This window comes from Danio rerio, chromosome 17 (genome assembly GCF_052040795.2).
Source record: "Danio rerio strain M-AB ecotype USA chromosome 17, GRCz13ab, whole genome shotgun sequence".
NCBI classification, from domain to species: domain Eukaryota; kingdom Metazoa; phylum Chordata; class Actinopteri; order Cypriniformes; family Danionidae; genus Danio; species Danio rerio.
In genome coordinates, this window is record NC_141037.1 from 26,869,758 (window position 1) to 26,896,552 (window position 26,795).

Sequence of the window (26,795 nt, forward strand, 5' to 3'; positions counted from 1 at the left end):
GTGCTCTGTTTTGAGATGAAGAGTTAGTATATATTTACCAAAATGTATTTTTGAGAAGTGAGTTATTAATTTGTCCAGTTGCGTTTTGTAGGTGTGAGTCTGTTAAGAGTTTAGAAAAAGTATCTGAAGGGTAAGCGCTTGTTAGCGATTGAAAAAAACTGTAATAATAATAAGAAGAAATGTTTCTGGAGTGGAGGATCATGATTTCTGAAGGATCAAATTACATTTGAATAAAAGATATAGATAATGGGAATAGAAACATAACAAAGAACATAAAATACAGTCTTGCTGACTCTGAATTGTGGCGTATGTTTAATTTATCATTTATGGAGTATGTCAGATATTTCATCAGACAGTTCAAGCTGATCAATAACCGAGATCTGAGTTTAATTGATCTGCAGCTGCAAGTCTAATGTGGTTTGTTGTAAATCTATTTTATGGTCTGAGTTCATACCTGCTCTGGTGATAATGAAAGGAGTGGCACATGAGTGTGAGGTGTCACATATCCTGAGGCACACTCATACTGTGTGTATTCTGTTTAATTAAAGAGTTTTTTTAGTCGTGGTGTGGCGAACACACCCATACCCCCACTCTCCTCTGGTTCACATTCAAACAAACTCAAAGAATACACATATCACCGTTAGTGCTGCTTCAGAGTCAACGGTGTGACTTTGATAAGAAACTTTAATTAAAGTTATCAGACTATAGTGTTTAACATTGATTCACAATGTAAATGTATCCTCATGGTTTACAGAGGGCTGAACAGAATCAGTAAGAAATACTTTTTTGCTATTTCTACACAGAAGTTTGTAAAATATTTATGCGGAAAGATTGTATAGAAAGAGTATTTAAATAATAAATACAATAAAAATATAACTTTTATTTAAGCTTTATGCAAATGTAAAGCCAGTTATAATCGCTTGCTTGCAAAACAAAGCTACAGCAGTATAATAGATCCACTAAAAATAGAAAATATATAATTTTTGATTTTGTATTGTACACAAATCATCTAAATAATAATCAGTAATATAACTGAAACTAATATAAAAAACTAAATAAATGACTGTTTTACACATATTTACATAAGTAAACCGAATAAATGGCATGCTTAACAGTCTAAAATCTAGTTTACTTTAGATCTTCTCTATAATCTATGCTAATAAGTGATATGTTGCCTTCGGTCTGAGATTGATTAATGGAAATATATCTGTTTTCCTGAAGTTTATGGCAAATTGGAAGTAAATGTGGATCTTATTGGTTTTACTTGTAAAAAAAAAAAGCCAATCAGTCAAACTCTTTAACATGTGTCTGAACAGGTGGATAGCGTTCGAAAAGGAACGTTTCTCAGGTGAAATGTACATTTTGGAGAAGGGTCTCTACGGCTGTCCTGAAGATTGGGGCGCACGCAACAACAGAATTTTGTCTCTGCAGCCTGTGGTTTTGGTAATCAATTGTCTGCAATAGCTGCCCTACTTTTGCAATGTTATCTTTGCTATAGTTGCATTGTTGCTTAATAACACTTTGATTTTTTTTATTTGTGTTGCCATCACATCTCATATGTTTTGTTTGTGTCACAGGATCAGGCTGAAGGACTGTCCAGATATAAGGTAATTTTAACGAAAATGTGTAAATTAGTGTTGTAATTCCACATAATATAAAACACATTATACACATTTTATAGCCTGATATGCATCTGAATATATTATTAACCTGAATTAACCTGAGAGAAACACACATCCCCAATGGGCACACAGCATCATAAGATGTTATTATTTGGTTAGATTTAGGTTATGATGTAAGGTGCCCAAAATTCAGTGTCTAACCTGCGTCCAAGGACAACATTATTTTGATGTCTAGCAACGACGTTAAATGATGTTGATATTTGGTTGATTTTAGGTTGTTTTAGAAAGTGACCAAAATCCAATGTCGAGCCAACATCTTAAACCAACAGCATATTAACGTCCAATACTGACATTTATTTGTCTAGTATGACAACCAAAATCTAACATCTGATAGACATCATAGTGGCAACGTCAACAGATCCTCAAGCTGTAACATTATAAGACGTTGACATTTGGTTGTTTTTAGGTTGTGTTGGAAAGTGACCAAAATCCAACGTCGAGACATTATCTCAAACCAACTACATATTAACGTCTAATACTAACATATATTCGTCAAGTATGGCAACCAAAATCTGACATCTGATAGACATCATAGTGGTAATGTCAATGCAACCTCAAGCTGTAACATTATGAGACATTGACATTTGGTTGTTTTTAGGTTGTGTTGGAAAGTGACCAAAATCCAACGTCGAGACATTATCTCAAACCAACTACATATTAACGTCTAATACTAACATATATTCGTCAAGTATGGCAACCAAAATCTGACATCTGATAGACATCATAGTGGTAATGTCAACGCAACCTCAAGCTGTAACATTATGAGACATTGACATTTGGTTGTTTTTAGGTTGTGTTGGAAAGTGACCAAAATCCAACGTCGAGACATTATCTCAAACCAACTACATATTAACGTCTATTACTAACATTAATTCGTCAAGTATGGCAACCAAAATCCTACGTCTGATAGACATCATAGTGATAACGTCAACACAACGTCAAGCTGTAACATTATTAGACGTTGGCATTTGGTTGTTTTTAGGTTGTGTTGGAAAGTCACCAAAATCGAACATCTGTCCGACATTGGATTCTGACATCAACCTGATTCCACCCAAAATGCAAATCCTATGATGTTGGGGTACAACATCGATCTGACGTGAAGTCCTGTGTCTGCTGGGTCTTATTCACCTATGAGAGAATGATAACATGTGTTCATCCTTATGAATGACAGGTGTTAAATTCTGTGGATTCCAATCAGACAGGATTAGTTTTAATTGAAATGAAGATCTTGATATTCCTGTCAGCTTCCAGAAAAATAAGTTGCACTGTGTTAAAATTGCATTTTTTAGGGTAAAACAAAAAAGATAAGTCTCATTTAAAGAAAACAATTATAAACATTGAAAATGTTAAGTGAATAACAAACGGGAATTACACTGTCATTCACTATAAAGCTGAAGTGAAACTAGCAATGCATGTGAACTACACTGATATATCCCTCTCATGTGGCACCAATCCAAATATGTGCACAAGTTTTACTCATTTAACATTAATTTTGTCAGTTTTGAAATACAATTTGTAACACTATTCATATGATTAAAAAAACACTTATATTCCCCAAAATAAAGTGACATTTTTGAAGCTCTATTGATTTGATGTTTTACTGAGACTCTCTGTCTGTCTGTGATTTGCAGGTGCAGTTGTTCTCAGAGCCGGGATTTCAGGGAACAGTGCAGACTTTGGATGAAAGTGTGGCATTTCTGCCGGAGGGCTTTCACCCAATGTCCTGCAAAGTTTTAGCTGGGAGGTAAGTAATCACGCTATACAGCACAACCACAATAAAACCTTATTAATTGTTTTCTTGAATGTCTTGTACCCGGTTAAGTGTGATCAGAAGAAAATCTTAAAGTAATACTCAATGTAGTAATCAACAGAATAGCACTGTTTCAAAATAATCCGCATTTCTTTGTGCATGTCTGTGCTTGAAGCTGGGTGGTGTTCGACAGCCCACAGTTCACTGACAACATGTATGTACTGGAGGAAGGAGAATATCCCAATCCCGAGGCACTGGGCTTACTTAATGAAGACTGCAAAATCAGCTCCGTCCACACTGTAGGACATGTGAGTACAAAAAAAAACATCCCCAGGCCAGGAAGAGTAATATTTCAATTGCTTCAGAAGGAGCTGGTGTGTGTGTGTGAGAGAGAGTTTCATTGATAAACCCTTTGCATTTGAACATAATACATTGCATTTTTCATTATATTGTACATCAACATTATACATTATTTATCTGGATAAGAGATGGCAATTTGTAACAACAAGAATGATTTTTCTCTGGATAATAATATTTGGAATTAATCAAATGCATAAATGTTTTTATGGAGTGTCATGTAGTTATATGATGCATTATATGTATTTAAAAAAAGTAACCTTTTTTTCTGACACAAAAATGTTAGGTAGTGGTTAAATGTTGGCAGGAAATACTTCTGGATAGATATTAGTGGCACAAAATTCCTGTTTTGTTGACCGAAAGATCCAAACTACAGTATTAAAATATTCATGAGGCATCCTTGGTTTTGGTCATTAAATAGAATAAGCCATTGTTTTTTTCCATAATAACCACTTTTAAACTGTTCCTCTGTCTACCACAGGAGTTTTCCATGCCCTCCATCACACTCTTCTGTAAGTCCGGCTTCAGAGGACGCAAAGTAGTTCTAACTGATGGTGTTTTGAACCTGTCATTGGCTGGTATTGATGGACGGGTCAACTCTCTCTTAGTCAATGGAGGAATGTGAGTGGTTTCTGAAGCTTTTTCAAATAGTCTGTAACTATTAACCCTTTAAATTTAGTGCTAAAGTTTTACTGCGTATCTTTATTAAATCTTGATGGTAGTTTATCATTTCAAGGTCTGGACTGGGTGCTAAATATGGCTATAAGAACTTAGGTTAGTTTTTTGGTGTGTAGTAACGTGAATGTAATGTAATTGTCTTTATATGTTGTTGTCAGCTGGGTGTTATATGAATACAGCAACTTCCGTGGTCATCAGGTCCTTCTCCATCCCAGCGAGATCGGTGACTGGCAGAAGTTCAGAGGCTGGGAGCAGATCGGCTCTCTGCGTCCGTTACTACAGGTATAAAACACCAGCAAATGTCTGCAAGAGGTTATCTTACACTAGTACACATGGACAGCTATGACTGACCTGTTGTTCAGACAACCCGTCAACTAATTTGTCACATCCTTGAGCTCTGTTTGGATGAGACAAAATTTTTGTTTAATATAAATATGTTTATTGAAAATATAACATTATGTAGAATGTAAGAATACAATGAGCAACCAGGTTTTTTTTTTACAATTAGCAAAGAAAAAAATAATAACAATAATAGTAAAAAATACAAGAGGGTTTACTTAGGGTTACTTTAAGATAAGATGGATAAGGCTAAGATAAGATAAGGCTTGTAAGATACAAGCTTATTGATCCAGTGTTTTCTCTCTGGGGGGCCCCTTAAAGCAATTTTTTTTTTCGTTGTATAACCATCGTTATACAATAACTTGCCTAATTACCCTAGCCTGCCTAGTTAACCTAATTAACCTAGTTATGCCTTTAAATGTCACTTTAAGCTGTATGGAAGTGTCTTGAAAAATGTATAGTCAAATATTATTTACTGTCATCAGGGCAAAGATAAAATAAATCAGTTCTTGTAAAAAACTTCTTGTATGCACAGACATCCATTAGCCTATAAATAATTAATTTAGTTTGTTAAGCTCAAATATTTGTTTCAAAACTATTTCTAAATTCAGTTCTAATTACCAGTAAACGAATAAATGAACAATAATAACAAAGTGTGCTCAATTATATCCTAATATATCCTAATACACATGCTATGTCCCATATGGTCTAAAATCTGACAGGTGGGTAAATCTAAGCTTGTTTTTAATAAAACAAATATAAATATGCATATAATAAATAATACTGCTAATAATAATAACATTATACAAAAGCAAATTGTCATGAATAAACTTAAAAAGCCTCTAAGACGAGGAAGGCATGAAAGTATGGTTTTTATATTTACGTAGGCTAGAAAATAATGTTTTTTTAATATTTTAAACCTTTATATTTATATCCGATATATATCCTATTCAGCGCCCAGCTGAAACTAGCAGACAACTATTGCGTCGCGCATTGCGCCATATTGCGCCGGGTGTATGATAGGGCCCAGTATATTTAGAAATGTGTTAAAAAAATCTTCTCTTCGTTAAACAAAATTTAGAGAAAGAAAAAAAAAACGGGGCAAAAAAATTCAGGTGGGATAATAATTTTGACTTCAACTGTATGCAATTCATAAAACCATGTTTCATTTTCAAAGGTGCACATTTGTTTTTAAAACAATAAAATAAGAGTAATTTACTATGACAATGATAATAAAAAAATTTATTAAATTATTTTTTTTTCACCATGAGGTAAATACATCTACATGTATAATGAATGACATGCACCAATCAGAATATTAAGTGGCAAGAATTTATTTGTAGTAGTTGAAATTAACCAAAACACACAAGAAAACACATTGTGCTGACAGTCTTGAGATATTTGCATTCAAATACGTTGAAATTTCTTAGAGAAACACTGCAGGTAATTTGCTCTGGAATTTATATTACAGAGACTGTGTAAGAAAAACACAGACTAGCCAGAATCCGATGTGATTAAAATTGCAAAGTTTGTCTGTGAAACACAAATTTCTCTAATGACCCCCTGGAAAATTATCCCTGTCTAAATAAGGCTTTAATTCCTTGAAAACGTTATTACTTGTGCTTTGCTGCGTGTGTTCAGATCCAGTGGGGTGTTGGATAGTTTTACTTTTAGGTGTGAGACTTAATTGTTTGGGAACAGCACTTATAAAGGCTGGGCACATTTACAACATGTAAACTCTAGTAAATCCTGAATGAGATAATTCCCAAAATTATTTTAATAATGCATGCTTTAATGCAGGGGTCTCAAACTCAATTTACCTGGGGGCCGCAGAAGGCAAAGTCTGGGTGAGGCTGGGCCGCATAAGGGATTTCACAAAAAAAAGTCCTCAAATGTCATTATTAACAGTTTTAATTATTTCTTCTGAACATGAAGTTTCCTGAACATTAATAGAACATTGAGTGAAGATTATGAACAGTTCTTCTGAACATGGCATCTTTTGCCTACTTCTTGCTGCCAGAGACTTGACAGCGCTTCTTCTCACAAATCTGAACCACATTTGGCTTTAGAGCGGAAGCAGTTGAGACCCTCAGTATGGCTTGAAAATGATCATCATTAAGTCTAGACCTGTACTTTGACTTATTGAAGTCCTAGGGAAAAAAGTGGGGGAACTCACTCAAAACTTCCATTCCCTCACCTAAAAAAAATGCGTATATATGTATAAATAAAACACCCCCACCCCACTCCAGTCACATCAGTCTGTACCAGTCTGTATCTACCTATAATATCAATATATATAAGATGCAGGGCAGGCACGTGCACACATGGGGCTCAACCTGTGCAGAGCACATGCCCTTTTTAGTCTTGAATAGAAAGTGCCCTTCCAAAATGATCAAAAGTGCCCCCGCGACGCGACACACCCTCGGTCACGCCCTTCAGTAGGCGCGCGATAACACCGCTCGCGCGACAACAAAGCTGATCAGAACGCGCGCGACAACGCGCATTGAGTGACAAGCGCGCTGTGTACAGATAGAATCAGCGGAGCGTGGAGCGCTCTCTCTCCCCGCTCCGCTGATTCTGTCAGAGTACAGCGGTTGGCGCGGGCCACAAAATATTGCACTGAGGGCCGCAAATGGCCCGCGGGCCGCGAGTTTGAGACCCCTGCTTTAATGGCTTATAGTTTATGACAGCAGATGCAGGCAAACTTTTTCAGGAGTAGTTTTTATGGCTTATTTAAAACAATCGGACGCAACAAAGTCACTTTTATTTTTAGTCCATTGTTTGAAAGCAGCTTTACAGTAATAAACAGGAAAGTCGCAATTGGTGATGAGTCAAATACAAATTTTGCAAAAAACGGGAGCAAAATAGCCCATTTACAAATGGCCTTGAGAAGCAATTGGATGACAGTTAATACAGGTAAATAAACACATTTGATCCAACAGCTCCTGCATTGTAAAGGCTCATGTGGTTAAATGTTCAAACAGCTAAAAAAGTTCAATGTGATTGTTATGGGAGCTGTTTTGAGAAAATCCACTAAACAAGGACACCAAAAATTAGAGATTGTTTAGTATCACAGTTGCCAGTCACATCCTTATAATTTGCTTTTAAGCAATGTAACACTGGCTAGTTTATTCAAAAAGTATTTGTGTCTTCCGACAGAGCACTTTCTCAGAGTGTGACGAAATAAGAGTCTCTAGAAACTCTCAATTGGTCACAATAGGAACATTTAAATATTGCTATCTCAGCAAGCTAAATATAATAGTGGTAGGATAAAAGTGATTGCCCACCTAAATGAAACATTATGTGTTTTGCTGAACAGAAACGGGTGTATTTCCGGTTGCGTAGTGCAGAGACGGGCTGTTTGATGTCTCTGTCTGGACCTTTGGATGATTTTAAGCTGCTCCGGGTTCAAGTGCTTGAGGAATCTGGTGGTCCAGAGCAAATGTGGGTCTATGAGAACGGATTACTGCGCTGCAAGGTACTCAAGATACATTTTCATATCCATCCACTGCTGCACTTAAACTCAAGAGCACTTGATTAGATGATTCTGAATAGACAACAAAATAACTAGAAGTTATGACAACATTTTGTTTACTGCTATATATTCTGCAATTGTTTACCAAAATATATTCTTTTAATTTTATGTAATGTAAAACATTTTGTAATGCAGTTTTTAGTTTTTAATGAAGACTTAACATTTCATTACTGGATGAATCTACGGTGGCTAAGAGAGCTTAACGTGCTGCAATTTAAGAAAACAAGAGCAATTACAAAAAAACGCCAGCAAATTAATAAAAAAAAGATCTTCATCAGTTTGACAGCACACATGCTGCAAATCCTTACAAAGCAAACACATAAAAAAACAGTATTTTCTCACAACACAACAGAAATGTTTCAATGAGACCCTAAAACATGACGAACCCAGCTATTTAGGTTATGGTTATTTAGGCTAATAAATACTAAAGAAACGGGAATCAGGATCTTTAAATAAACAAACAAAAAACTCACCTTTTAAAGATTGCCTAAAAACTTCACTGAGCAATTGTCAGGGCGCAGCACTGTTCATCAGGAATTTGGGTCCCCTTTGAAACATTTCTGTTGTGTTCCGTTCTTTTTGTGTTGTGAGAAAATGTAGGAAGTCTTTGTTAATTGTTTGTGTTGTAAGAAAATGTAGCACGTTTTATTTGTTTGAGGGAAAATGCAGGTCATTTTTTAAAATGTGTATGCATTGTGAGGATTTGCAGCATGTGTGCTGTCAAACAGATGAAGATCTTTACTTAATTTGCTTGTGTTTTTTGTAATTAAATGTGTTTTTTTAAATAGCAGCATGTCTCTCTGCCACTGTATGAATCTGTATTTTTGAAAAATCTATTGAATGACTTGTTCAGTGACAAATACATTTAAATACTTGCTTGTCATCTGTTGGCGTATCAGTGTACTTGCTACAACCTTCATTTGAAGCATTAAGTTGCTTTCAAACAGTCATTTTGATTATTAGTTTTGCAGAAACTGTTTTGTTATTGCTTCCTTGACAATATACATGTTAGTACAGATGTGGTAAAACTGATTAAAAAGACAGAACACTGATGTTGTTTCTTAACCATACATTGTGATCGTAACCTTTAATTGATTAATAAATTGTGCAGCTCTACCCTTGATGTCATTTAAATCTGTTGACTAATGTCTCTTTGTCTACAGATGGTAGAGGACTGTTGTGTGGAGACGTCTGGAGGTGTGGTGATGGCAGGTGGCAGGTTAAACATCTCGCCTGAACCAGGCAAAGACAATCAGTTCTGGAGCATCACAGGAGACGGAATCATTCGCAACAATCTCAAGCCAGACCTCGTGCTGGAAGTCAAAGGTCAGTACTTGCGTACGCTTGAATAGAAGCAAAGGCGTATGAAAATAAATGAAACAGAAAGGTTGGACTGGAACAGTAAATAGATGCATTCACATGCACATGGGGTGTGTGTGTGTGTGTGTGTGTCAGTCAAAACTGCACCCTCCGCTGACGAGCTTAAAATCACTGAATGATGACACATTCTGATGTCATTTCATACCTGTGTGTCATTTCTATTAGCAGCTAAACTGACACTCTGAAATGCATATCGCAACATCCTGTCAGAGGCAAGCACATGTCTGAATCTGTGCTTCAGATGACGGTGTTTGCTAGATCTAAATGCTAATAATTTGCTGAAAATACTCATAATTAAATATTAATGGAATTTCAAATATTAATTATTAATGAATAAAATGTTCTGTTTTTTGGTCAATATGAGTATGGTCAAGTATGAAGTTGCTAAATATTTCCTTGTCTAGAAATTATGTCTGTCTTACTAAAACTTAAACTTATCAAATTACATTAAAACTAATGTAATTAAATTTAGTTTAATTTTTGGCCGAATATAAATGTAACGGAAAAATAAATCATATATGGTACAAAATATAATTGTCTTAGAAAGTATTTCTTGTTGGCTTACTTTAACTTAAAATATAATATAATATAATATAATACAATAATATAATATAATGTAATATAATTTAATTTATTATAATATAATATAATTTATTATAATATAATATAATATAATATAATATAATATAAACACTGATTAAAAACTATATAGGCAGGCATAATAAAGAATAATAAGTACAACTGCACATCAGAAAAGGACTAAAACATTAAATTAGCTTTATATTGGCTAAAAGAATTGCTTTATTATTAAAACAATAGTTTTTCAAACTGCAATATCACTGCTTTGTGTTAGTGCAACCTTACATTTTGAATTCATAATCCAGCCTTTGACCACAGAAATGTTTGAAACCCTGTTATTAAGCTGACAGGACACAATTTTAAAAATGAAAAGACTTTTAAAATATAAAGAGATAAGCAACATCAAACAACAACTAAGATAAGAGTAAATTGTTTATTTGGACTGAGACAAGGATCACTGTGATGAAAGATATCAGCTGTAAGGCTGCTTTTGTTTGCTGTGGATTCAGAAAGAGGCTGTTTGTGGTTCAGATTTCAGTGTAACTCGAGCGCCACCCGGACATCATTCTGTTCAACACAAACTCTGCTTTCTATCCCCACCTAGTGGACACTTAATACATCACACCTCATTCAGTCCTGCACTTTCTCTAAAACTTTCTGAAATTAAACTATTATTTTAAAATCACATGTTAAGCAAAATCTATATTTATAAAAATAACCACATAAAATAGTTCACATAATAATAACACATATTTTTAAAAAATGAATATACAGTAAATAGTAGTATTGTAAAGAATGATTTAACTGATTTATTTTAGTTAAATTTTTCCTGTAATGGCAAAGCTGAAATTCGATCAGCTATTTTGCTTTCCAAGGTTCATGTGATCATGTGACATATACTGAGGCCATTGATGTTGTTTACATCCCTCAAAATTGTCTATATCAATAATTTTGTAACTGCTATCCAAGGAACTCTTTTGGGTTGTAAACTGCGGTGCTGCCTAATATCTGTGGAGATTATTAGACTGTTATAATGAAGGGTGTGTTAAAAAGAACAGCACACTTGAAATAAAAACATTCATTAATATTCAAAATGTAGTCACAGTCTCTTTTGAGCAATTTAACCGTACTTGCTGAATTATAAGTGTTTCTCAACCACGTTCCTAGAGGACCACCAGGTCTACACCTTTTCCATGTCTTAACCAAACACACCTGATTCAGATCATCAGCTTATTAGCAGAGACTGAAACACCTGTAATGATTGTGACGGACAAAGGAGAAATGCAGTGTTGGTGGTCCTCAAGGAACGTGGTTGAGAAACACGGATTTGAATAACACCAAATAATTGAACAGCAGTGTATTTTAAACTTAAGGATATGCATGAAAAACTTCCGGTTAAAATCTTGACCTTGTTGATCTATTCTTCATCCAGGTGGCCAACAGTATGATAAAAACCAGGTGATTCTCAACACCTTTGATGAGCGCAAAACCAACCAGAGATGGACTGTGGAAATCCTGTAGCGCTCGAGTCACAACTCCGGACAACAGAAAAACTCTCTAAAATATCTGAGGCCGTTCAAGATGACATGAATCTTAACCCCTAAAACAACTAGCACTGCTGGGACTATAATCCTGAGATAACAATGTCAAAATCTCTAGGAAATCTTCTAGATTATGGTTCTCTAAATGAGCGATGTGTCTTTGGGCTTAAGTGACCAAACAGAAGGGTCCATAAGTCCGAAACCTGCGCTAGTTTTACTGTATTTTATGCTAGTACTTTGTTGTTGTTTGCATTGACATGGGAACACAAACAAAAAAACGGTCCTGCTTGCAATGCAATTACAGTACAAAAGGGGGCGCACTAGCCTCAAGATTAGCATTTAGCTGCACTTTAGGTGACCTTGTATATTTGTTTTTTTCTGCGTCAAGGAGAGTCAAGGTTTGGCGAGTTAGCGTGACCAAGTTTACCCCATGCCTGTCTACATTTTATGGACAACAAAGTGCCTTCCTTTATTCACAAGTCGCTGTGTTTTCTGACTAAATTATTTTTGCAAGAGATATACAGTAGGAGTCACAGATTTTCCATTATATTACTGCCTTATTTTAAGGGCTCTTAAATGCTTGAAATAGACTATTTTTTCTTGTCTTCTGCCGTTCACGTCACGTCTCAGAGTGGTCGCTAATAAAGGGCTTATGCGTGTTTCTGTGAGGTCATTGGCTAATCAGAAGTCATTAATCATAAGTGTGACTCATTTGATCAGTTGAAAACATCTTGGCTGCAGAACCAAGCTCTCATTAGCACAAAAGGCATATTTTAAATGATATTAAATATCATTTATGCATCGTTTTCTCCAAGTATTATAAGCAAACATATTTGAATGTAAGGCGGTATTTATGTGCCATTCAAACTCACTGAAAGATAATGTGGGAACTTGAGTTATCTCACTCTACAGTTGCTGTACAAAGTGTTTATTAATGTCAGAATAGTCATTATTAATTATTAATGTCAGAAAAAGACCCATTGCACACATTATAATAAGCATTTCCATCTATTCATGCTGACCTGGCATCAGTATCGGTTCTAAATCCGCTGCTCTGCTCTGAGTTTTTCATCTGTTTTTATATATATATCAAGATATTTTTGGTTGTTGATTTTATGTGTACATTTGTCATGTTCTTTTTATATGTTCCTTTCTGAAATATACTGTTACTTTTAGGATATTTAGTTTAAATATCTGTTCTGTTTCTAAATATGTGTGAAATAACTAATCGGGTTTGTGTTTTTCTTGCTAGTTCAGAAATGCAAAATAAACACACTTGCCATTACAGAAATGCATTTAATTCAACAGACTGGAAAAAAAAATCGCATATCCCATTGTCCATGTTTAACAGTATTCTCTTGACTGCAATAGTTACTCTTTCTGGTCCTCCATGATAGAGACGACAGTTTTTCCTCGAGCATGACCCTGCTCTACTTTCTGAAAGGCTTCTGGCACCTGAGCAAATGAAAACACTTCCTCCACTACTGGACGGACCTACAACAATATAAAAAAACAATTCAAAAAAACATAATTGCGACTCATTGGTATCATGTTAAACAAATCCAGATCAAAAGAACAAAAGCTTGAGTGTAAACTGCGGTGAAGTGGTTAAAACTCAGATCCGGTAAACAAATTTCTGCTGGTTTAACCCACAGCAGCCAATGTATATGAGCCGTCGCTATCCTGCGGTGACTGTAAACACACATGATCTGCTCAACTATTGGTTATCAGAAGTCAAAACATACATTAGAGTTCAAACACAGGTACTGTCATTGTACCAAATCAGAGCGAACTTTGTATTAACTATAATGAAATATTTAACAGTTTATCATTGTGCAATGAAGTAGAATTCCTCCTCCACAAAACAATCTTGCTCAATCTTGAAGGTGACAGCGGAAACACAAACAAGTCTGGTTATCAGACAAACGGCATACAGACGATACAACACAATGCTTTAAAGGAAACAAGATCAGCTCCCCTTCCTGTATTTAGCTCAACGTGTGAACATGTGTTTTATTTGACTTGCATGCTTTCATACTCTTGCTTCTAGCTTTAAGAATAGTTGGTTTGCTTAGCAACAGGGAATACAAACACTTAACATTAGAGTATTGAGGATGCATATAAAGGGATTAACATTCCAAATTTAAAATATTAAATTAATATTCGGTCATCGCTTATTTTTTACCCAGTTTTTTTTTTTTTTTTGTAGAATGCTGAATATCTGTAGCCATTGATTTTTGTTTTTTTTTTAATTGAAAGGATGCCAGTGGTTACAGGTTACCAACATTCTTCAAAATATCTTCTTTTGTGTTCAACACAAGAAAGAAGCTCATAAATGGGTGAAAGTGAGTGTATTGTCACATAATATGCAATATTTTAAAATTATACTCATGGTCACGAGTAATTTTAAGATACAATTCTAACACTAACTAAAACTCTTAGCTCAATTAAGCGTAACTAATTAAAAGAAAGACAGTGGTTGTGTTTACGTATTTGGGTATAATATGATCATATACTTATTATTATATTAAGTACTAATAAACTATACAATTATCACAATGCTGGAGAGAGATTGTGGAGAAGTGGGGGATTCTGGTCATGGATTATGATGGCTTCCCCCTGATCAGTTCAGTAAGTCATAATTACAGTGAACTGGATGAAGACCCGCCGACCTACTTTGGCAGAATAGACACAGAGGCTGAAGCAGATTTACAGTTGAAGTCAGAATTATTAAAGCCCTGAATTATTAGACACCAGTTTATTTTTTCCCCAATTTCTGTTTAATTGAGAAGATTTGTTTCACCACATTTTTTAATCATAGTAGTTTTAATAACTAATTTCTAATAACTGATTTATTTTATCTTTGCTATGATGACAGAAAATAATATTTGACTAGATATTTTTCAAGACACTTCTATACAGCTTAAAGTGACATTTAAAGGCTTTACTAGGTTAATTAGGTTAACTAGGCAGATTAGAGTAATTAGGCAAGTTATTGTATAACAATGGTTTGTTCTGTAGACTATTAAAAAATATATATAGCTTAAAAGGGCTAATAATTTTGACCTTAAAATGTTTTTTTTATAATTATTAAAAATAGATTTTATTCTAGTCATAATAAAACAAATAAGACTTTCTCCAGAAGAAAAAAATATTATCAGACATACTGTGAAAATTTCCTCGCTCTGTTAACATAATTTGGGAACTTTTAAAAAAGAAAAAAAAATTCAAAAGCTAATAATTCTGACTTCAACTGTACATACTTAAAATAACTGCAGATTTGCAGTTGAAATCAGATATTTTCCATCAGACCTGGGCATTAATCGAAACATACTTACTTGATCTTTGAAATGCTATCCACGACTTTGTTGTAGTTGTTGCCTTTATGTTGAAGTTTATTTATTTATTTATCTACCCCCCCTCTCTTTTATAAGCTGACATTATTATCTATTTATTATAATTTCTATCTATTGTAATTTTCTATATATTTGTTTATTTTTTGTGAATGTAAACATTCCAAGTAAATTTTATTTCTATACTATGATTATATATATTTTTTTATAAAAAGTACTAATAAACAGCCAATATCTTATTAATAAGCCGGTCATAAGCCATGAGCTATTGGTGTGAATTGGTACTTAAACTAAAGTGTTCTTATGATCACATTTTTTGCCAACTTTCAATTCATCTTATATATTCATAATGATAGAGCACTAGGCAACCCTCTCTCTCTGTGTGTGTGTGTGTGTGTAGGGGTCTGGTACATCTGAACTCTATTTATGAGAAATCCTTCATTGTGTTTTTTTTTTTTCCGGCTTTAGAAAAAGAGAAGTTGTAATAGCACAAGCTCATAATGACTGTCTGTCTCATTTCTGTTTTTTTTTTATATATATATAAGAGCAACACCTAAATGTGCAAAAATGTGATCACAGATCTACTGTAGATCTACAACATTCTGTTTTCACAACCAATATTTTTTTCTTGTGGCTAAATGTCCAGTTCTGCATTTAAATGTGTTATTTATCTGTATAGCTCATTTGTGGTTACTGTTAGGTCGCACTCACACTATGTGCAGTAAGTAACCACAAATTAGCTATACAGATAATCAACACATTTATGGTGTACTCACACTATGTACAGTTGCCTTGAACCAGGACAAAGCACACTTGTCCCACCTTCCTTCTCCCCTGACGGCCCACACGGCACGCACATTACTTTCGGGTCTGGGCACGCTTACAACATTGATGATGCGCTGTTCAGTAAGCGCTCTCGCTCAGCACAGTGGAGATATTGGTGGTTTGGGATGCAGTGACACACAGTCACTGTTAAAGACTGCCAAACAGTCTGCCAAACAGATCAGCCACTTTTGATGCTCACAAACAACCATAAAGTCCTTGTGCTGCAGGAGTTAGGAAGTTTGCTAAAGGTGCAGCTGTCGTGCAGTGAGGGGTCTGGGTTTTTAATAATCTGTGAGAGCACGTGTTCATTGAACAGTAAGAATGATTAGTAAATCCATATAAAACAGTCTCTTAAATGTTACGTCTCCTCTTTAGTTTTGGTCTCAGGCATACTTTGACTCACACTACAAGGGTACCGCGCCTGAGCCTAAGTGAACCGAACTCTGGCACACTTCTTCCAACCGCAGCAGAAAAACAGAAAGCAGAATCTTTTGAAAAGGAGACCAACAGAGGTGGTCATTAAATCCCAACCTGTTAACTGTTTATTTATTTATTAATTTTCTTTTACTCGTTTCAAACTCAGCTCTAGACATTTGAGGTCGTAACAGTGTGTGTTTGAATAAGACAAGTGTAACAGTGTTCTGTTAGTTTTATTGTATTAATATAGTATAATTTCTTGGTGAATTGTTTATTTTTATTTAGAATTTTAGTCGATTGATGTAAATTTGGCAAATGTTGCCAATTTTCTTCATTATCTGACAATAACTGTCTGTGCTTGAGTGGTCAATGTGAACCTTGTTCATTGGAAGCCAGTAAAAAGACTCATTTTGAGCACATTTTTTACAAAAAGACTTGGACAGGAAGTAAAGCAGGAATTAATGATTCATTTCAGGCAGTTCAGAATTAGTTCTTTCATATGAGAGACAAGAAATCTGACCTTTTACACTACCTGACAAAAGTCTTGTCGTCTATCCAAGTTTTAGGAACAACAAATATTAACTTGACTTGTAGTTGATCATTTGGTATCAGACGTGGCAAAATATGACAGGCAAAGGCCTCTAGATAAAGCTTATTTAACCAAAATAAAATATGATTATGCCTTGATTTTTAATTATTTATTTAGGACAGTAAGGTCTGACTTTGCTTAGATAAGTCTTGTCATATAACAGAAATAATGTACAGTATAGAATATAAAGTCATGCTGCAGTGGAAAAAGAATTAATATTGTGTATGACTCCCGTGAGAGGAGGATTGCATCAATACAGTACATCTCTGCAATGACAAAATCTAAAATAACTTATTAATAAAGTCATCTGGAATGGTAAAGAAAGCGTTCTTGACTCCAGAGTTCATCAAGATTCTTTGGATTCATGTTCAATGCCTCCTCCATCTTACCCCAGACATGCTCAATAATATTCGTATCTGGTGACTGGGCTGGCCAATCCTGGAGAAATTTGACCTTCTTTGCTTTCAGGAACATTGCTGTGGAGGCTAAAGTATGAGAAGGAGCGCTATCCTGCTGAAGAATTTGCCTTCTCCTGTAGTTTGTAATGTAATTGGCAGAACAAATGTCTTGATACCTCAGGCTGTTGATGTTGCCACCCACTCAGATCTCTCATATGCCCCCGTACTGAATATTACCTCAAACCATGATTTTTCCTTCACCAAACTTGACTGATTTCTCTGAGAATCTTGGGTCCATGCAGGTTCCAATAGGTCTTCTGCATTATTTGTGATGAGTGGGATGCAGATCAACAGATGATTCATCTGAATAATCTACACTTTTCCAAATGATCAGCTAGAAGTCAAATTATTATTTGTTGCTCTTACAACTGGGATCGACAACAAGACTTTTTTGTCAGGTAGTGTACGTTCAGAAGCAACTATATTATGCATATCTAAAATATCAGAAAAAAGGACAGCACTTAAAAAAGTGTGTTTTAGAACATGTGCAGTGTGAATTCTGTGTCAAGTCTGATGTACCTTTCCAGCGTCAACCATTTCGCTAACCTCGTCCAGCGCAGAGCCGCTTGGAGCAAAGAAACCCCAGCGATAATGCACTCCTTTCCTGAGGTTCTGAGAATGAGACAGAGAGAAAAAGAGTTAATATGAAACTATTCAACATCTCCAACGTGACCCAAATAGTGAAATTGACAGGTTATCAGGTTTGGATTTGTAACCTTTCTCTACTTTAATTTTCTCTATTCCTCCTCCTTTATCAGTATATAATCATTAATTGAGTCATTTCTTCTGTCCTGCCACCACAACACAGGGTGAAGTGAAGCATAAGAAGGTCATGAAAGTGAAAGGAAACTGTTGATTAATGAAACGTTCAGCTGTATACTGAAGCAGCAGCAACTTAAGACTACTGCTCAAAACTGTGTCAGGTAAGTACCATGACAGATACTCTGAAAGTATGTCGAAATGGTTTTAAAATCTAATTCAAACTGAAAATGTCATCATTTACTCATCCTTAACTTCCAAATAAGCTTGAGCTTTTTTTTTGTTCTCAAAAGAAGATATTTTGAAGAATATTGTAAACCAGTAACCATTGACTTCCATAGTATTTGTTTTTCTGTCTTGTCATTCCAACATTCTTCAAAATATCTTCTTTTGTGTTCAACAGAAGAAAAAACTGTTGAGAATTAGAACAAGTTGAGGGTGAGTAAATGATGACTGCCCCTTTATTGACTTTAAATATATAGAAATATATTTGATTTGGAACTTTTTCTGGATAAGTTTATGACAATGGTCATATGACTGTTTGCATAGGCAGTCGTATTTGCTTCTATTTAGGCACAGGAAGCTCTTTGGATGATCTTAAATTATCTAGGGCAACTCAATCACCAGGGGCCTCATGTATAAACGCAGCGTATGCAGAAAAACTTTGCGTACGCCAGATTTCACGCTCGAGTTTAGATTTACTTACAATGAAATTAACGTGAGAATGTGCGTTGGTCTGTGCCAACTTCATGTCTGGCGTACGTGTATTTCTTGTGTGTGTTAGTTTTATTTCCACTGGCGACTCCTAGAGGCAATTGTGTTAAATTGCAAACTAGAAAGTATCACACCAACACATGTGAAAACATTGCTATTCATTTATAATTGATAAAATGCGTAAATTGACACATTGATTTAAACCAATGATGTAATTTAGAACATATAAAAGCATTTGCAAATGTATACAACCCTTAGTCTAGGACAATGGCAGTGTTGGTCTTATTAGAGGACATTGTCAATGGTCAAATCCGAAGGGAATGCGTTTTTAGGGATTACATTAATTTTCTGGCCCGCGATGATAACTGCTTATTAGCCGTTTCAGATTTCCAAGAGCTATCCTCTTGGAGCTCTGTGCTGAGTTGGGTCCAAATTTGGAAAGAGAGACAGCGAGGTGGCTCCAAGGATGCGCAATGGGTGGCTTCTTGGTGAGTGAAGTATTTAAAGATATTATTCCAGCTAAGTTTTTTATTTTTTTACTTTATTGAGCATATTTATTTAATTGCATATCAGGAGACAGCAGTAATCTGTTAAAGATGTGGCTGTTAACCCCCCTCAACAACCCACAAACTGACCAAGAGCCCATACTCGCACTCGGTAAGTTGTAGAGCGGGCGATTGGGCAGCAGAAATGCCAGTGGTGCTACATTGATAAGAGCGGAGGGGTGCTGCTATACCGCCCTAACAAAGTGTTCCTCTGATACATTTGTGTCTTCCACAGACACGGATACTACTCCAGACAGTAAAGTGTCGCCCACAATTGAGGCAACTCTCTCCTCAAAGGGTGTTAGTTCAGCATCCCCTGTTCGGTCCACACTTTGATAGTGCGCTGCTGTTCTCCTCTTTACCTGCACCTTTACATCGGACCACTTCTTTTTTTAATTCACTCACAGTGCGATCTTCAGACCCCACTTCGTCAGCTAAACTCTTCCACTCTATTTTTTATCTTTTGTTATTAATTCTGGAGGCCAAACTTGCAAATAACACAGTTTTTCTCCAGTCTACCTCCGATAGGAGTACCTCCAATTCACATTCTGTGAAGTTTCTCTTCTTGCTTGCTTTTGCCATTGCTTTTTCATTTGATTTTGCCAAAGCAGAGTCATTACCATACTTATACAGGGGAGGAGGCAGGGAGGGGTTTTGCGCTCGTTCATGTTACGCTCAATTTCACGCTAATTCAGATATACAAAGAGAATATGCATGGGATTCTGCGTACGCAGTGTTTCATACATCTGAATTTTTTACTGCGTATGCACATTTACAGCTATGTCTGTACGCAATGTTTTAGTATGAATTTAATGCAAGTCTTTGTACATGAGGCCCCAGGTCTGACACCAAACTGTGCAGTTCCTGCAGTTACAGTTATTAATGTAAAAGAGCTAACTATAAAATAGAAGTATAAAAATAAGTATGAACAAATAGAATGACATGCATATGTATTTAAGCATGTTTAATACATGTACAAAACCTAAATGTTTGTTTATGGGTATGTGTACTATGTGTGTTCTTTTGATGCAAGTATTAGGAGGATAAGGGTGTGTGTTTCCTACTGAAACAGGAAATAGAAGTGCTATGATGACACCATGACAATGCAAAACATGGCACTAAAGATGCATTAACTTTGATTGTAATAGAGTAAATTTGATAGTAAAACAGTAATATACAGTTGAAGTCAGAATAAGTAAACCCCCTTTGAAATGTTTTTCTTTTTCAAATATTTCCCAAATTATGTTTAATAGAGCAAGGAAATGTTCACAGTATGTCTAATAATAATTTTTCTCCTGGAGAAAGTCTTATTTGTTTTGTTTTGTTTTTTCGACTAGAAAAGTTTTTTTTTAATCCATTTTAGAGTCAAAATGATTAATTTAAGCTATATTTTTTTCAATAGTCTACAGAACAAACCATTGTTATACAATAACTTGCCCAATTACTCTAACCTGCCTAGTTAACCTAATTAACCTAGTTAAGTCTTTAAATGTCACTTTAAGCTGTATAGAAGTGTCTTGAAAAAATATCTAGTCAAATATAATTTACTATCATTATGACAAAGATCAAACAAATCAGTTATTAGAAATGAGTTATTAAAACTATAATGTTTAGAAATGTATTGAAAAAAATCTTCTCAATGTTAAACAGAAATTGGGGAAAAAAACAAACGGGGTTAACAATTCAGGGGGTTTAATAATTCTGACTTCAACTGTATATATTTCAAAATAATGCTGTACCATTGAACTTTCCATAATAATAACCCCAACAGACATTTCACAAATATGTTTCTTGAGCATTAAATAAACATACTGTAATGAAATCTGAAGAATTGTGCGACAATGAAGGCTGGAGTAACAATGCTTATTAACTATATTTGAAAATATATGCACTAACAATTGATTCATTTTGTATTGTGATTATGTCTTACTGAATAAATACATTGAATAACACATACATGCAGGCTTGGTGAGCATATGACATTTCCTCTACAAATATGTTTTTCTTACGTGTGTCATCCTCATTTACAGTGAGTCACTTTATAAATCTCATTTCTAAACATACTTTCTCCTACATTGACTTTCGATATTACTTTTCAGTGATTTCCTCACAGCCTTTTGATGTTTTTTTTTAAGAAAAACACTGAAGTGATTCATCCTAATTTACCCACACATCCATCGCTTTGAAAGGTCATGTTAAAATCTTACTTGAAAAAGAGAAATCCCAGCCTCTGTGGCAGAAGTAACTCATTCCACTCTATCTATTTCCTACCTTCACCACTTTGCATCCTACAGTGACTGCAGACTGCATCATTCCATCCGCAAGGCCCAGTCGGTCTGTGTTTTGCAGGAAAGGTGTTATCAGGGTCACAAATTTAGCACCACTCCAGGGTTTCAGGAGATCTAGGGCCCATTTTTCAGTTTCACCCCCAATGCTGTCTAAAATCAAATCGAACCTGGGAGAGATAAAGGAGGAATTTTCATTTCTTCAAGTTCTACCAAAACTCAAATCACAAACTAATAGCCCCAAAACAAACTTTTCAAAATTCTTTAGCTGCTTTTCAACTGGCCCAGCAGTGTAGTCCACGACATCATCAGCACCTAGGTCTCTCACCAGCCGCTCAGCATTCTGGGAACATGTTACAGTCACATGTGCACCCCAGGCCTTTACCATCTGTTGAGAAGAAAACTATTTGTTAAAACTCAATTAAAATGCCATTTATTTAGCATGTTAAACCAAAAATTATGCATTTTATTACTCTTTAAGAAGGAGATGAAATACATAATTATTAAAAATTAAATAATAAATTAAAAATAAATGTAAAAAAAAGATTGTTACCATCAATAGTAATCACTATACCTGTATTGCAAAAGTTCCCACTCCTCCTGATCCTCCCAGAATAAGAACACTGTATGAGAAAAGCATAGAATAATCTTAGCATAGATTCGCATCGACTAATAGTCTTAATTAACTGCACATCTATCCCTTTTCAACTAAACCTCTAGGATTTCATGAGAAAGATTTAAAAGTGTTGATGGGATGAAAGTGAAGTGAAAAGAACCTTCCTGCATATAAAATATGGTTGTCTTTAAATAAGAGGAATCTGCTGCATAATGGGGTTAATGTGAATGCTTCAATCTTATAATTAATGTAATTTTGTAATTATTTTGAGGCACCAAATCTAATTCTGCTACATGATGATTCAGTTAATGCTGTGAGGACATAATGAACGGAATACATCAGACCAACTGAAGGCTGGAGGTAAAACCTGACACAGAACAAGACAAACACAAAGAGAAACAAGTATTTCTAGTTAAAAGGGGTTATTTAAATATGTTTATTTATTTTAAAACATTTTTCACTTGCAATTTCTCTGTTCATTAGAACTGAAACTATATTTTACCCTGCTGTACATTTCCAGGTTTTAAGCATATGAAATCAATGCAATGCTGTGCTCATGTCCACATTTTACTCTTATCTTTAATTCCTCTTTGTTATAATGGGGTTAAGACAAGATATCAGCCAGGCTTTGCTATAACTCATGAATAAAACTGGCTATTAGTACACAAAAATAGAACTTATCTTGCAGAGTGCACAATAGTAGACAACAGCAAACACCCAGAAAGACTGGCATGTTTAGTTTTCTTTCAGTCCTTCATAATGTGGCTCAGTCACTGAGAACAGAACAGTCCTGTATCTTGCTTTCAAACACGCCAAAATGAAAGCAAGATACAGTTATTGTGTTGCAAGGAGGAATGGAGGAGAGATTTATGGAACTATAGTGACAATACTTTTACCAGAGTTGGGGAAAGTTACTTCAGAAAGTAATGCATAACAACTTAGTTACTTTTTATGGTAAGTAATGCGTTACGTTACTTGTGAGTTACTTTTTATTGCCTGGTTAAGGCTTGATCTGTCTCACCGTGTTTTTTTTTCTTTCTATTTTTAATAGAGGAGCTCTGCATTTACAGTTTTTCCCAGTCACTTTGGCAAATTTCTCAGATCAGAATTGAGATTTGCAAAGCAGGAAGTGGAGCAAAACAGCATGGATTACCTGCAAAAGCCAGTTTCTTGCTCAAAATCTAAATTTCTGTGTCAATTAATGTGTCAGTACCATCAGAATGACAAGTACTGCTGTCATTGTGTACGGGTAAGACAGTCAAATGACTTAGTCATGTTCTCAATATAACAGTGTACTCTGGAGGGATGTTCTGATGTAAACTATGGCGAATTATTTTATTTTATTTTTTATTTTTTTGCTGTTTGTACTGTAATTTGTTGCCAGATCATGTCATTGTGATACAGATATGAAAGGACAGCACTGCAAAAAACAAAGAAAACAAAACCAAAGTAGAAATGTTAAAATGGACAACCTCCTTTCAGATGCACTTTCATTAGACAAAACCAAGACTTGCCTTCGAGAACTCTTTATACCAGTTGTAGACAGATTTAGAACAAGTCTAATGGAAAAATGCATTATGAGTAAATATTAAGAAAACTTGTTCACCCATTTTGCTTGTAAAGACTTTGCCATGAACAAATAATTAAACAAATGGTTAAATGTTGTGGGGGGGTGAGACTATTCAGAGCCAAAATAATAATTTTTAACAATATGACATAAGTGATTGATGTAGAAAACAGCAGAGAATTGCACGTAATCATTTGCGTGGATGTACGCAAGCTTTTGCAACTTGTTCAAAGTAATGAGAAATTGCTTTTTTGATGTGCACAAGTGTCACAATTATGTGAAGATTGAACAAGTAGACTTAAGAATTTCAATTCTGATCTTAGAAATGTACCAACGCGACTGAGAAAAAACTGTAACAATGCACTGTATAACCTACACCTACATTTATCTTTAAAAAATGTACACATTTACACATACATTATATTTTTTTTAGGATTATGTTATGTGAGACTTCCTGACCCCAGAGACATTCATGCCGTGTATGTATACAGATAAAGATACTGAAAGTTTAATGGAATGTGTTTGCTACTTTTGTACTATTTAAGTAAAATCACTGTTTTTTGAGACTATAAACCCCTTTTTCTTTGATGCATTCAAAATAATGAACACATTCTCTCATGACTGCATGATTCACTGTAACTACTTTAATTTTTTAATTCAGCAATTTATTTTTAAAGCTAAATAATAAAATTAAAAAGTAACGCAAATATTAATACTTTAAAAACTATTGCGTTACTAGAGAAAAGTAATATTACGTAACTCGCGTTACTTGTAATGTGTTACCCCCAACACTGACTCTTTACTTCAGTAGTCATTATTTTTTTCCAGATGTCAGCAAGTGCTGATGCAGTGTGTACTCTGACATATTTCTAGAACAGAACATGATATTAAATCAGGATTGAAATTTGCATAATCTGACTGTTATAACAAGCAACAATCTTGTGTGACTTGAGCCTGGCATTAGAAATAATAGTAGCAATGCAGCTGTAAAAAGTCAAATTTCAATGCATTTTATTGCAAGGCAAGACAAAATAATACTTGATTCCAGCAAAAAAGTACTTGCCGTTTTTTTACAGAGTTATCTTTGTTGAGGCCACCGGTGTTGACGATGGCAGACCAGGCTGTTGCAGCCACATACGGGATGGATGCGGCTTCATCATGCCTCAGTGATTTAGGCTTATGTGAAACCTGAAGCACAGACGAACAAAGGAATTCTTTACACTGGAGCACTGTGAATATCTACAGGACAACTTCTGTACTGAGCTTCAAATCAGTTTTTATCCATGACATGCTTCTGAATAATTACCTCATTGCCACTGACCACTACAAACTCTGCCAGACTGCCCTGCTTCCATGGAGGAATAGCGGCCCACACCTAACAGAGAAAAACAAACACTTTTAAAAGGCCAGAGCAGACAATACCTGATGACGTAAGGTTTCTGGAGTAATCGTAGCATAAGAGTTCAGCATTACTTGAAAAAACAACTGAATAGGGCACCTGATCTCCTGGTTTAAAGTACTTCACATCCAGCCCACATTCCATGATCTCTCCGGATACATCTCGACCCAGAATGAGAGGAAATTCACCACCTGATTGGCTGATGTTCAGTGGGTCACGCTTCATGGCCATAGTAGCTGCTCCATAGCCACCTACAAGAGCGAAAATAAAAAGAAATGATTTCATACACTACTCATCTTTACCTAAAATTGTACATATATTTATTGTACATTTTAAAATGAAATTGGCATTAAGGAGTGTGAGTTGAGCCGGTCACAACATGCCTCGTGTGACTCATCCTTTCATAATAACATGTGTTCATTGGAATAAAGCTGGAATATTTAACTAGCATGTAAGGACTAGATGAAAAACTGAAATACCAAAAACAAATAAACAAAAATTTAATCGGGAAAAATATATAAATCAAAACTAAAGGAATGTATAGCATAGAGCAGGGTTTCTCAACCACATTCCTGGAGGCCACCAACATTGCAAGTTTTGGATGTCTTCTTTGTCTGTTACACCCATTACAGGTCTTTCAGTCTCTGCTAATGAGCTGATTATCTGAATCAAGTATGTTTGGTTGAGGAGACGTTGAAAATGTGCAGAGCTGGTGGTCCTCCAGGAATGTGGTTGAGAAACACTGCCATAGAGTTTAAAATTACAACATACAAAGTAATGTAGACGAATTATGGCATATAATAATAACTATGTAGTTCACATTGTGATATATTGTATGCCATATTGCAAACATATTGCTTATTAAAGGTGATCATGTCACTCGCAAACATATGAACGTGTCAGACATTTGTGAACCACATAGATGCCTTTATTCGACCTTTGCTGATTCCCACAAGACATATTATACTTATAATTACAGATATATTCTAATGAAGCGTTCTAAAGTCCCCTCACATACCCCTCATACTGATGTCAATTGGGTTGAGACCCGCAGCGTGCACCTTTACCACCACTTCATTAGGATAGTGGATGATCGGAAGCGCCGCGTTCTTGGTGAACCTCAACACATCGTTTTTCCCGTATTTATCAATGACCCATGCGGGCATTACAGTCCTGCGAGCGGCTGAGAAACTGAAGCTCCTGTAATGACATCTCAGCGAGCACACCAACCACCGTCTACACATCAACATGGTTGATCAAACTTTAAAAAGATAATCCAGAGGATCCCGCTTATAGTATCACAAACCCGTCATTGGTCAGAAATAAATGTTATAACTGTTGAATAACACGCTCGAGAACAGCCATTCCGCAAAGTCAAAACAAACCGGTGAACTTTCACACGACGCACTGGTCCAATCACAGGCCGA

General features: G+C 35.3%; 2 protein-coding genes across 5 annotated transcripts in view; one reads left to right on the forward strand and one right to left on the reverse strand.

Moving 5' to 3' along the window:
* Window positions 1-13,132, forward strand: part of crybg1a (crystallin beta-gamma domain containing 1a) — a 69,331-nt gene extending 56,199 nt beyond the window's left edge. For 2 of the 3 annotated variants that reach the window (XM_087290524.1, XM_087290525.1), the window contains 9 exons: window positions 1,317-1,443; window positions 1,578-1,607; window positions 3,314-3,426; window positions 3,608-3,740; window positions 4,271-4,410; window positions 4,626-4,749; window positions 8,126-8,284; window positions 9,505-9,667; window positions 11,733-13,065. In XM_087290524.1, the coding sequence (XP_087146650.1) occupies window positions 1,317-1,443; window positions 1,578-1,607; window positions 3,314-3,426; window positions 3,608-3,740; window positions 4,271-4,410; window positions 4,626-4,749; window positions 8,126-8,284; window positions 9,505-9,667; window positions 11,733-11,821 (1,078 nt within the window). In that variant the 3' untranslated portion in view covers window positions 11,822-13,065. Of the gene's footprint in view, window positions 1-1,316; window positions 1,444-1,577; window positions 1,608-3,313; window positions 3,427-3,607; window positions 3,741-4,270; window positions 4,411-4,625; window positions 4,750-8,125; window positions 8,285-9,504; window positions 9,668-11,732 lie in introns of all 3 variants that reach the window. The other variant, XM_087290526.1, reaches the window with a different exon arrangement.
* rtn4ip1 (reticulon 4 interacting protein 1) lies at window positions 13,118-26,765 on the reverse strand. 2 transcript variants are annotated; one of them, NM_200352.2, is made up of 9 exons: window positions 26,387-26,765; window positions 25,468-25,619; window positions 25,276-25,344; window positions 25,033-25,157; window positions 22,361-22,409; window positions 22,038-22,174; window positions 21,773-21,956; window positions 18,003-18,095; window positions 13,118-13,335 (listed from the first exon to the last, which is right to left on the reverse strand). In NM_200352.2, exons 1-9 carry the CDS (start codon window positions 26,616-26,618, stop codon window positions 13,213-13,215), a joined length of 1,164 nt encoding a protein of 387 aa, NP_956646.2. In that variant the 5' UTR covers window positions 26,619-26,765; the 3' UTR covers window positions 13,118-13,212. The 2 variants fall into 2 exon arrangements, 1 of the variants encoding a protein (NP_956646.2); XR_015512485.1 differs by lacking the exons at window positions 13,118-13,335; window positions 18,003-18,095 and adding an exon at window positions 20,220-21,003 and having other exon boundaries at window positions 21,241-21,956; window positions 26,387-26,757.
* Between the last annotated feature and the right edge of the window lie 30 nt (window positions 26,766-26,795).

Coding starts and splice junctions, on each gene's coding strand:
- rtn4ip1 (NM_200352.2), bottom strand. CDS start 26,618: ATGTTGATGTGTAGACGGTGGTTGGTGTGCTCGCTGAGATGTCATTAC. Junction 25,620..26,386: donor AATTGACATCAGTATGAGGG/GTATGTGAGGGG, acceptor TCGCTCTTGTAG/GTGGCTATGGAGCAGCTACT. Junction 18,096..21,772: donor TAGGATGCAAAGTGGTGAAG/GTAGGAAATAGA, acceptor TCTCATTCTCAG/AACCTCAGGAAAGGAGTGCA.